Source organism: Alosa sapidissima, chromosome 14 (assembly GCF_018492685.1).
Source record: "Alosa sapidissima isolate fAloSap1 chromosome 14, fAloSap1.pri, whole genome shotgun sequence".
In the NCBI taxonomy this organism is placed as follows: Eukaryota; Metazoa; Chordata; class Actinopteri; order Clupeiformes; family Clupeidae; genus Alosa; species Alosa sapidissima.
The window spans coordinates 11,475,210-11,488,046 of NC_055970.1; the positions used below are offsets into that span (position 1 = coordinate 11,475,210).

Sequence of the window (12,837 nt, forward strand, 5' to 3'; positions counted from 1 at the left end):
ATATCGGATTATTCTCTAATTGTAAGAAAGTTGAAAAAACCCTGCAATTGTGCAATTTCTTGCAATACCAACACATTTTTTCAACAATTTTTTACTTACAGTTTGGCAGATCAGAGACAATACACTTTGTTGGCAGGCATTTGATTTAAAATCTCATACAGGCTGGGGCATATTATTAAATGCCATTCTTTTAAATACAACATATTTAGCTCAAAAAGACCAAAGTGACTTATAAGTGTAGCTTTGCTTGCAATGCAATTCTGTTGCTGAGTGTTTTTTGTACTCTGCTATTTACATACAGTATGTACCAGATAAATAGCAGTCTTGTATGTAGTGTTTGTTTTACATGCAAATGATGTTCATGTGGAAGGATACAGTTTGTAAAATAGTTTGTAAAAATCTTTTTAATTTTTCATAGAGCCAACTGTCGAGCCTCCATGTAGCTTATACACAACTCCAACAATATCATAGTGTATTTGAAAGGAGCACTAGCACTTGTTTTGACCAGGGAAAGCTATTTGTTATGGCTCCTGTGCCGACGCCGAATGATCCTCATCCTTCACAACTCTCCCTTGAGGGTTTCTGTCCTTTTGAAGCGAGCTGAGGGTCGTGTCCTGTTTCTCCCCAGCATGCACGGACAGCTTCGGGACGCCGCGTGCCGTGGGGGAGGTGTGGAAGGCCTCCAAAGATGGCTGCTGCATGTACAGGTGTGAGAACGACACCATCGTGCCGGTGGAGTACAACTGCACGGAAACGCCTCCCCTCGAGTGCAAGAGAGCAGGAGAGGTGGTCATCAGCCTGGCCGATGACAAGAGCTGCTGCCCACAGAAAGCCTGTGGTGGGTATTACAACTGGCACTAACGTGGCTGTGTGATGAAACAAAGAGCTCAATAGGAATGCTACAGGCTACCAAACATGTGTCTTTACTACAATAATGGGATTGTGATGGTGTAATTCTTAGGGAACCCTAGGGATTGTGATGGTGTTGTAGTTAGGGAACTCTAAGGATTTTGATGGTGTTGTCATTAGGGAACTCTAGGGATTGTGATGCTAATGTGACTTTTCCATTAAAAAGAGTTCAATAGGAATACTACCAAACATGCTTGCCATTAATATAATTCTGTATTAAAACCATAATAATATACATATACATCAATTACAATGTTATTTGTTAGAAATCTGATCTTGTGATTTGAGCATCTCTTTGCAAAACTGTTTTCCAGCAGTGTTGTTGTTTTGCAGTGTGTAACCAGACTCTTTGTGATGCTGCACCTCCTGAGTGTAAGTTTGGAGAGAGGGTGGTGTCGTACTTCAGAGAAGACTCCTGCTGCCCCGACTATGCCTGTGGTAAGTGGACTCACCGCTCGGACATGAGCCTCTGCATGTGAAGCATGCTTCATTATAAACTGACAGTAGTGTGTGAGACAGCAGATTTTATATTGTGTGTTGTACGGAGGAGAATGTAATAAACTACTGGAATTGAATCTTAGCCATGGCTAATGGCACAGCCAGTGGTTCAGCCAGTGGTTCTCAAATGGGAGTACGCGTACCCCTGGGGGTACGTGAAGGCACTCTAGGGGGTACGTGAGATTTTATAATATACATATATTTAAAAAGTAGGATCCATGCAAAAATACTTTAAAAACAATGGTTCATTTTATAGTTTTAAATGGTTATATGGTCACTGTTTTCACTACATTAGTTTGAATCATTTGCAATAAATTTAGTCAGTTTTTTTCCAAATGTTTGAATTTTGTATGTGTTTATCAGTTCCAAAGTTTAATCAATTAGACACTGATGGCACAGTGCTCTGTTTTAAGTCTTTTTTTCTCAACTAAAAATGCTTTGCGTTGGATAGGGGGTACTTGGCTGGAAAAATATTTCACAGGGGGTACATCACTGAAAAAAGGTTGAGAACCACTGGTCTATGAAACAAAGGATAGAGACTGCAAAGTGTGTTTCTCTGTAAACTATTAAAGCTCATGTATATGACGTATTTTTCTCTCTACAATATTAAAGCTCATGCATATGACGTGTATTTATTAAAGCTCATGTATATGACGTATTTTTCTCTCTACAATATTAAAGCTCATGCATATGACGTGTATTTATTAAAGCTCATGTATATGATGTATTTTTCTCTCTATTAAAGCTCATGCATATGACGTGTATTTCTCTCTATTAAAGCTCATGCATATGACGTGTATTTCTCTCTATTAAAGCTCATGCATGTGACGTATTTTTCTCTCTATTAAAGCTCATGTATATGACGTGTATTTCTCTGGCTGCTGTTTAGAGTGTGACACTGAGCTGTGTGAGACAGAGGTGCCACCCTGTCGGGACGACCAGACCTTAATCGCCACAAAGGCTGATGGGAGCTGCTGCCTGGCGTACATCTGCAGTAAGTCACAAATATACAGGCGTACATCTGCAGTAAGTCACAGATATACAGTACAGGCGTACATCTGCAGTAAGTCACAAATATACAGGCGTACCTCTGCAGTAAGTCACAAATATACAGGCGTACATCTGCAGTAAGTCACAAATATACAGGCGTACATCTGCAGTAAGTCACAGATATACAGTACAGGCGCACATCTGCAGTAAGTCACAAATATACAGGCGTACATCTGCAGTAAGTCACAGATATACAGGCGTACGTCTGCAGTAAGTCACAAATATACAGGCGTACATCTGCAGTAAGTCACAAATATACAGTACAGGCGCACATCTGCAGTAAGTCACAAATATACAGGCGTACATCTGCAGTAAGTCACAAATATACAGGCATACATCTGCAGAACAGGATGTCTCAAGGCTGGTGCACAGAGAAGAAACTGTTCACAACATTCTGGAGATGGCCTGATGGTAGCTGGAGATGGTATTTAGCTTTACAGCATGTTTGAAGCCTGGCAAGGAAGACCACATGCACACATCTTCCTTCTCACAGGTTTGGTGTTGGTGTTATCAGGTGTCTTGGTACTACAGTAACTCGCGTGTGTGTGTGTGTGTGTGTGTGTGTGTGTGTGTGTGTGTGTGTGTGTGTGTGTGTGTGTGTGTGTGTGTGTGTGTGTGTGTGTGCGCGCGCGTGTGTGTTTGTGTGTCTGTGTCTGTGTATGTCTCTATGTGTGTGTGTGTGTGTGAACACTGTCAGTATGTGACACATGCCCAGAAATTATTCCAAAATGTGAGGAGGGGGAGCTGCTGACGGTGGATGCTAACAGCACTGATCGCTGCTGCCCGGCCTATCAATGTGGTAAGGGGAGGCAGACTGACATAACCACCTCACGATTCCCTCTACTCTAGATTTGTATTCCTCTGCAGACCCTACCTGCCCCTACACCCTACATGCCCCTACTCCCTAATGCCCTGCATGCTGTCTAGACCCTACATGCCCCTACTCCCTAATGCCCTGCATGCTGTCTAGACCCAACATGCCCCTACACCCTAATGCCCTAATGTACAACATTTTGTCGCCACCTCATTGCTCTGCACTTCTGGTAGGCATTACACATACAGCCTACCAATTAAAAATCAACTTAACTGTTCAAATGCTTGAAACTTGAAATGCTTATGGCATACTGTACTTACCCAATGCAGTGTGAAATCCATTTCATGAGCTGATAATTAGTCTGCTATTGTACGGTAATCACACTCCACTATGTGTTCTCAGTTTGTGAGCCATTCCGCTGTGCAGAATTCTCCTGTCCGCTGGGTATGGCTGTATCTGTAGACAGCCTGCCAGGCCGCTGCTGCCCCCAGCACACATGTGGTAATGCATTCACTGTCTTCCATTCACTCTCACTGTGTCACCGGGCTGTGCGTCTTCTTTAACCACCATCTATCTGATATGTGTGTTTTACAGAGTGTGCATGTGACAAGCTTCCAAGTCTGAAATGTGCGCTGGTAAGTACTACCCAGGTGTGACTCAGTTTACCAGCAGGCGACTCTAATTCTGCTGATTTACGTTTGTGTCACTGTGCGATTTATAGCTTTGTGGTTGGCTTTGTTTTTGTTGTCCAGGGAGAGATCATGCAGCCTGACAGATCATATCAGTTTGACCCCATTAACCAGTGCGGTTGTAAGAAATACAAGTGTGGTGAGTGAATCATCAGACTATGACTTTGTTGAAAGCCAGTACTGTTGTCTGAATCTGAAGCAGAGATTGAACACATTGATTACATTTTGATTACCTGTTACTCATGGGCCTTCTCTGATTGTTTAACACTCTGTAAAACGCCATGAGACATGTGCAATGTTTTGGCGTTCTGTAAGTGATATTAAATTGAAATTAAAATTTTGATTAATTCATTGATTAAATATTGATTAAATATTGATTCATTCATCGATTAAATATTGCCTTCTTGCTTCTATTTGGTTTGCAGCTATATGTAGAGCCAGTCACCTCTATGTCTCCATACACTGAGTGACAGTGTAAAAGTTCATGTAAATGTTACTCTGATGGTGTGTGTGTGTGTGTGTGTGTGTGTGTGTGTGTGTGTGTGTGTGTGTGTGTGTGTGTGTGTGTGTGTGTGATGCTTTGATTACTCAGTGCGAGACGCTGTCTGTGTGAACGGGGAGAGGGGTGTGATGCGGCCGGGTCAGACCCTGGTGGAGCACAGCGATCAGGGCGTGTGTTCCACCACACACTGCACACACACACTAGACCCGCTCTCCGGCTACCACCTCATACGGACCACCAGCACTAACTGCTCTGCTCAGTGCTACCCGGTAGGGGAACACACACACACACACACACACACACACACACACACACACACACACACACACATATGACTGAAAGCACACTGCCACCATATGCAAAGTTGTAAAAACAACCCAGAATTTATAATGGACGACTCTATACTACTTTGTACTGTCTGCATATTAATGGATTATAATGGGTACAGGACATCCACAATAACTTGTTTTTTTAGTTCATGATGTGTTATTTGTTGTGGTTCTCTCAGAATCAGATCTACATCCCACCCAAAGACCTGTCCTCGTGCTGTGGGGTCTGTAGGAACATCTCCTGCCTCTACAAGAATGAAAATGGCTCCGTCACTCTGTATAAGGTACAGTAGGCTGCTCTGAGATGGCACATCTGCGTATTATTAGGACATCCTACACATGGGTTAAACCTAGTCCTAGACTAAAAGAGGACTTCAAAGAAGATCCTCACCAAAGTCTAAGACTAGACTTCATATGAGAAAGCCGAGCCTAGTCTTAGACTAAAAGCTTTTTAATCCATTGAGTTCATAAAAAAAAACTGTCCTGTAATGTTTAATGTTATGTGTAATGTTATTCCAGTCCATGAAGCATATTTCACCTAACCACCCCCCCCCCCCCCCCCCCCCCCAGCCAGGGAAGACGTGGGTGTCCGATTGCATGAGGTATGAGTGTGCAGGGACCCAGTCTGGGCCCACCCTCATCTCCTACTCCTACAGCTGCCCCCCCTTCAATGAGACCGAGTGCATGAAGGTGAGCGGAGCGCACTCACCACACTCACACACCACGCACGCCACCACACCCAGTGCACTCACCACACCCACACACCACGCACGCCACCACACTCACCTCACCCACACACCACGCACGCCACCACACCCACCACACCCACACACCACGCACTCCACCACACTCACCACACCCACACACCACGCACGCCACCACACCCACACACCACGCACTCCACCACACTCACACACCACGCACTCCACCACACTCACACACCACGCACTCACCACACCCAGTGCACTCACCACACCACACACGCCACCACACTCACCACACCCACACACCACGCACGCCACCACACCCAGTGCACTCACCACACCCACACACCACGCACGCCACCACACTCACACACCACGCACGCCACCACACTCACACACCACGCACGCCACCACACCCAGTGCACTCACCACACCCACACACCACGCACGCCACCACACTCACACACCACGCACGCCACCACACTCACCACACCCACAAGCCAGCAGCTAGAGCACACTCAACACACCCAGCACGCCAGCAGCAAGAGCAGTAACCTGTGGAGCGGAGTGCACTCAACACACTCAGCACACTCACCACACCCAGCACACTCACCACCAAAGATTCTAGAACAGAGCTCCGCTCTAGAATCTTTGCTCACCACACCCAGCACACTCACCACACCCAGCACGCCAGCAGCTAGAGCAGTAACCTGCACTTTATCACAACTAATAACTCACATTCATGTCTCTGAAAACACAAGTTGGCTCATGTTTGTTATTTTTAATATGAACATTTACAAACTTTCAATAGATCCATATAATATCCAAGTGACATTCCTTTATATTTGTGGGGGACATCAATGGGCACTCTTTATCTTACCTTTCAAACAGTATTTGACATTTGCTTTCTTATTCTAGATTGGTGGTACCATAGTAAGTTACATGGATGGATGCTGTAGAACATGTGAGTACTATACAGTGCTGTTTATCAGGATGAACTTGTATTGTTTAGGCAGTTCTCTTAAGTGCCACACATAAGGATGAACTTGTATTGTTTAGGTAGTTCTATTAAGTGCTACACCTAAGGATGAACTTGTAATAGTCATTCAACTCCATGCCTTCTCAGTCATGCCTCCTGGTCATTTTATTGATGAAATGCAATACCTTGAGAAAGATCTTGCATAATTATTTTTAATTAGCAGCAGCATGGGTAATGTTATTGTGTGATTGTATCTTTGAATGTATAATGCTCAATGTAACAATGCAGAGCCATGTTAGTCTCATGTGTGGCACTGACAACCTATACTGCACTGTACCAATCCCACCAGGTACTGGACTTTCCCTCTTTCCATTCCCTGTTAGCCCTTTGAAACCTACAGTTAGCACAAACTGTGAAAGAGGTACCAGACAGATATGAGACAACCAGGCTCACCAGCACCATTGTTGATTCCCAACAATGTACTGTACTCCCCCCTCCATCTCACCCAACCAATGGAAAACAATATAGGACACATGCTTTGGAAAAGACAACATATTTATTAGTTTGTCTCTGTTAGCGACTCTTGTGATACGACTCAGTCTTTCCCCATTTTGCTCTGTATGGGCAGTGCATTGTTGATCGCCAACAATGTACTGTTGGTAGTGGCCAAGTAGTGAGTATTTGTGTAGCTCTTGCATGTCTTTGTTGGAGCGTGCGATTGAAACTATCGTAGCCAATCATCTAGTTGTGTAGAGTCTGGTATGGGGGTTCTATTGTAATGCATTGGGTAATATGGCACAAACAACGCAAACAACAGTATCTGACCCAGACTCGGATACTTGAATTTAATTTAATCAGCTTTAATGTTTTAGGTTTTATTTATTCTCTAAAAAAATCATTTTTTTGCTACTTCATGTGCCTTGTTACCCAAACAATTACACCTTTCTACAATTATTATACAAATGTACAATCATATTAAAACCAGTAGGATATATTTTCTTTCTAAGTAGATAGTGATCATCTATTTTGCCATTTAAGTATAAAACACACTTTTGAACAGAGGGCACATAATTTGATGTTTTATTACTTATTTTGTAATTAAACAATATGGAAAACACCCACTTCAACGATGCCCTCTATTCTGAAGTGTTTTTAATATTATTTACTAGTATTGCCATGATTATATTAATTGCTTTGTAGCCAAGTGGGGAAAGATTTGTTTAATACCACTGATCTTTGGACCAAAGGTGTGCTGTGGGATATGATGAAAAGTTATGATAGGCATTTTGAGCATGAACAAAAGTAATATGCATAAGAAGGGCTTTCTCCATTGTAATGGCATGCACAGTTTACTTAAAGGAAAATTCTGGTATTTAGTACTTTGAGTCCCTTTTCTGGTTTGTTTTGGATGAACTAGAGTGGTGGACACCGAAATTTTGACGATTGGTCCTGTCTCGACTTTTCTGACTCGTTTTAAATCGCCTTTGACTAGTCAGAGTGGCTGCCTACAGGCATGCTCAAACATGTCCTAAAACAACCCTTAACGTTTGTTTTCAAAACTGTGCAACTCACCGAGTGGTTAGTGATGTTTGTTGATTATTAAAATCAAATATACTGCATCGGCGCAATGTATGATTTCCAGCCGTCTTATTTGCTATTGTGGAACTATTTTTTCAGACACCTCACAAACTTCCGCTCAATATTTGAGCCTGAAGCATAGATGGTGGCGCAGTAATATCAACGTGCAATGAGTCTTCCAACAGAAATCAATGGGATTTTACAAAATGCCAAATAAAACACGACAGAAACTGTATTTCGCTAAGCTACTTGTTTTAGAACATCAACGAACACCACTAACCACTCGGTAAGTTGCACAGTTTTGAAAACGAACGTTAAGGGTTGTTTTAGGACATGTTTGAGTATGCCTGTAGGTATGCCAACTAGTCAAAGGCAATTTAAAACGAGTCAGAAAAGTCGAGACAGGACCAATCGCCAAAATTTCGGTGTCCATCACTCTAGTTCATCCAAAGCAAACCAGAAAAGGGACTCAAAGTGCTAAATACCGGAGTTGTCCTTTAACCTGTGCCTCAGCGTTGTAGTGGATGAATAGTGATTGCTTTAAATGACATTCTTGCCCATTTAATAACATTTCAGGTAAAGAAGATGGCAAGTCATGCCAGAAGGTAACTGTAAGGATGACGATCAGAAAGAATGACTGTCGAAGCAACAGACCGGTATGTTATCCACTCAGACATCTCTCAAGCCCTCATACCTGAGATATGTTCCAGTATGGTATGTGAATGTCCCACACCAAGCTGTCATTCAATAACCCTGATGCTTGCTGGTGATGTCCCCTTGCAGGTGAACATAGTGTCATGTGACGGGAAGTGCCCCTCAGCTAGCATATACAACTACAACATCAACACGTACGCACGCTTCTGCAAGTGCTGTCGTGAGATGGGTCTGCAGCGGCGCACCGTCCAGCTCTACTGCAGCGGCAACTCCACCTGGGTCAACTACTCCATCCAGGAGCCCACTGACTGCTCCTGCCAGTGGTCGTAGGTACGCCACCACTCCCCCTCCACCCAGTAGGTCTTCCAGTGCCAGGGGGCACCTGTCTCACGCCATGCCATCCCAACCTAGAGCTGGCACTACAGGGGGGCAGACCAGCTAGTGCCAGGGCCAAGTGAGACACTTCAGAGTAGGGATGCCATGCCGGTCTGAACATCAGGGCCTGCTTTTGGTGACACATTAACACTGAGGTTTGTTTTTGAAATGGTGGCATATTTATTTGACAGAAATTCAAAACTGTAATGTACAGGTAGTAAGACTGGACGTTAGGTTGAGGTCAGGTATCTGAAATTGCAGATTATCACACTGGGTCTTGGCCCACACTGGGGTTGCAACACAAACAGGACCCACAGGCCTGAGATATACATTTGTTTCCCTTGATTAGATTCAAAGCAAACCCTATTTTAATGGTTACCTCCTCTCCCCAAAAATGTGGTGTCTGAAAAAAGGCCAGGATATCCACACACAAAAGAAATTTTGAAGACCATTTTAATTATTCATTTATTGCAGAGGCCAAAAAAGAAGGTGCTTCACATTTTTAGAATTCTGTAAGGAGTATATGTGTGTCTAAAGAAAAACTGTAATATTATAATCAACACCAGTACCAATATGAAAAGAACTAGTCTTAGAGCACTTATCTGGAAAGTCTCGCCAAATAAACAGCATTGTTAGATAAAGAACCTAGGCATTTGTACAGCAAACTGGGACATTCATTATGTTACATTATTATAAAATAATAATATATTATATTCATTATGAAAATGGAGAGCTAAATTTTGACCAACAGACCACATCTGACATACTATGGTAACTTGTTAATGGATGTAGGTATTGTGATCCCTGATCATGACGATGCACAGTGTGGAATTATTCATTTGGACAGAACAGCTCTATTTAATTTAGCTGGGTTGACAGGGAAGCTTTATAGGATCATAGCACATTAATCTCATCCAACAGCACACTTCAATTGTTTTGAAATGTACATAAACTAATGTACTGGATTTTGTTCCCATTCAAATAATTTCTACATTGGCATATTATGAACTATGTTATGTTTTTAACCTTAGCTATAATAATACCTCAATGCACTGTATATTAATGATTTAAGAGGCTTTATAACCAAATTAGGAACATTTTGTTAAATTCAAATCAAAGCTGTATTTTGAGCACTTTATTTATTTATTTACTGGCATCATAGAGCAATAATTCTCAAACTACAACCGTGCATACATTTATTTTCGGCTCAAACCTTTTATCTCCGCAGCTTTTTACAAACTTTAAATGAATGTCAGAGATTGTAAAAATACGCTGACAAGAATATTAATATCACATTACATTCACACCCATAATGAAAAATTCTCTTCCATAACAAATACAGTATTTCTTTCACATCATGTACACCATACTGTACAAGCGCTTTGTCATGATTTGTGTGTGTGTGTTTGTTTGTATGTTTGTGTGTGTATGCGTATATGTATGTGCATTGAATTTGGTAATTGTCACAAATTTTGAAAGCAACACCCATAGTAAAATATGTGTACCATATTACATGAATATTTGCATTTCAATAAATATTTCCTTAGAAAATACTAATGCTTGTATGTGATATTTTGTAAGTTTCTTCACAAATATCTTACAAATATACCTACACGTTTAACTTATAACGTATAACACAAATAATAAAGTAAAAAATATGAATTTATCATTAAATAAATGACCTTACACAAAACCTTAAACATCTTCGTACTTGCAACAATCATTGCTCTGTTTTGATGTTTCCTGCACCAACTCATTCTTTGTTGATTTTGAAGGGGCTTCCACTGTTACCTTACATGCACACACTTCAGCTCTTCAAGGCCCTGGCAGTGCTCATGTTTACCCTGAGGCTGCAGCTGTCTCCAGGCCTACCCTGGCCCTCTCCTCCTAGTTCTGAAATATTTCTGATCCCCTGACGCTTTGCTGCATCTACCTTTGAAAGGGACTCTGTGGCCTACCACTAATAGGACAGATGTCAAGGTGGAGAGAGAGCGAGGAAAGCTCCCTGGAGACCCACACTTGAAAAATCACATTTCAACGCGGCACATGTAACAGTAGACAGGGCCAGTGGCGGATCAAATCCGCAGCGTACCCGTAGAACAATTCACAATTATTTTTCCTCCAAGAGATTATTACCGAGTCGTGCTTTCCGGTCCAAATGGTTTCCTAGAAATCGTATTCTCCGTGTAATTAGCTAATGGCTCTGATTCGATTCATTCATTCTTGTGTGCGTGCTGGTAATACTATAAAGCTAGAGGCCCCAGAGGCTCTGTTTGACTCACTGACTGGACACGGCGATAGGGGCTTGAGTGATTGAGGAGTCTTGAGCGTGCAGGATGCTCATACGCCACCTGTCGATTCCCTTCGATCCTCGAGACGAGTTTAGTCACCGTGGCTCTAACACACTAACAGCTCCCCCTGGTAGCCACGAGGCCCACAGAGGGTTAACTGGGCCCTGTAGCCACAGCACACATGACACATGTACATATGAACACATGCACACCACACATGCACACATTAGCGCACACACACGCACACACACAGACACACACACACACACACACACACACACACATACACACACATACACACACACACACACACACACACACACACACACACACACACATACACACACACACACACATGCACGCAAACACATACGCACACATGTATAAGCACTCACACACACATATACGCGCGCACACACACACACACAGACACACACACACACACACACACACACACACACACACACACACACACACACATTCACATACATTCGCATACATACACACACACATTCACATACATACACATTCACATACATACACACACACACACATTGTGACACAGAAATCCCCACACTGCTCTCTCTGCCACGGATTCAGTGTAATGTGGGCAGCAGCTGTCCTCCCCTGAAACACTGAGAAATTGTCCTGCACATGTCAAGCCACAAAACAAATGTCCCCAAAGGCAGATGAGAAAACAAGATGTCCACCAACAAGGGCTGCTGGGCAGGACAGACTGCCCTCTCTGTGGTGGAGAGATCAGTGGCAAGGACACTCTTCCACCACTGCACTGCTGGAGGACCCAGAGAATTAGCTGAAGGTGCCTCTGCTGGCTGTGTTACTGAGGAGGAGCAGGAGGGAAAAGGAGGAGGTGGGGGTGGAGGCGAAGGAGGAGAATGAGTTAGTGGTGGGGAGTTGGTGGTGGAAAAAGAGGAGGTGGTGGTGATGGTGTTGGAGGAGAAGGAGGTGGTGGTCATGGAGGAGTAGGTGGTGGAGGAGGAGGTCATGGAGGAGTAGGTGGTTGAGGAGGAGGGGGTGGAAGCAGTAGTGGCAGATGAGAAGAAGGAGATGGTGGTGGAGGATGTGGTTGCCAGCAGCATTTGAGGAGGAGGTGGTGGTGGAGGAGGGGCGAAGGAGGAGGAGAAATAGGAGGAGGTTGGCGTGCTCAGGGTACAGCAATGATGGATTACCGCCAAGTGTGCGGAGCGTGTCAGAGTTGTGGCTTGCACGCGGGCACAGCCTTCTGCTAGATGTGGGCTGACTTATCGCCGATACTGTGCCCATTGTGTGCTGCCGAGCGCGCCAGATTACACGCCGGTTAGCCGCCATGCTGCAGGCCCACGCAGTCCGACCCTTACAGGTGCACGGGGCTTCTGAGGGCTCAGCGTGTTGACACAGGCAGCCACACTCTGGGCCTCTGTGTCACGCCACCCTAGTAAACCTCCTGCCATGGCGACCACTGCTC

The 12,837-nt window shown here is 43.7% G+C and overlaps 1 protein-coding gene across 1 annotated transcript in view; it reads left to right on the plus strand.

Moving 5' to 3' along the window:
- otog (otogelin) overlaps positions 1 to 10,613 on the plus strand; it is a 49,908-nt gene extending 39,295 nt beyond the window's left edge. The window contains exons 47-59 of the mRNA XM_042062563.1: positions 629 to 838; positions 1,243 to 1,347; positions 2,297 to 2,401; positions 3,155 to 3,256; positions 3,674 to 3,772; positions 3,866 to 3,906; positions 4,024 to 4,099; positions 4,553 to 4,731; positions 4,971 to 5,075; positions 5,362 to 5,481; positions 6,414 to 6,459; positions 8,629 to 8,708; positions 8,836 to 10,613. Of these exons, the coding sequence (XP_041918497.1) occupies positions 629 to 838; positions 1,243 to 1,347; positions 2,297 to 2,401; positions 3,155 to 3,256; positions 3,674 to 3,772; positions 3,866 to 3,906; positions 4,024 to 4,099; positions 4,553 to 4,731; positions 4,971 to 5,075; positions 5,362 to 5,481; positions 6,414 to 6,459; positions 8,629 to 8,708; positions 8,836 to 9,036 (1,469 nt within the window). The 3' untranslated portion in view covers positions 9,037 to 10,613. The remainder of the gene's footprint in view (positions 1 to 628; positions 839 to 1,242; positions 1,348 to 2,296; positions 2,402 to 3,154; positions 3,257 to 3,673; positions 3,773 to 3,865; positions 3,907 to 4,023; positions 4,100 to 4,552; positions 4,732 to 4,970; positions 5,076 to 5,361; positions 5,482 to 6,413; positions 6,460 to 8,628; positions 8,709 to 8,835) is intronic.
- Positions 10,614 to 12,837: the final 2,224 nt, after the last annotated feature.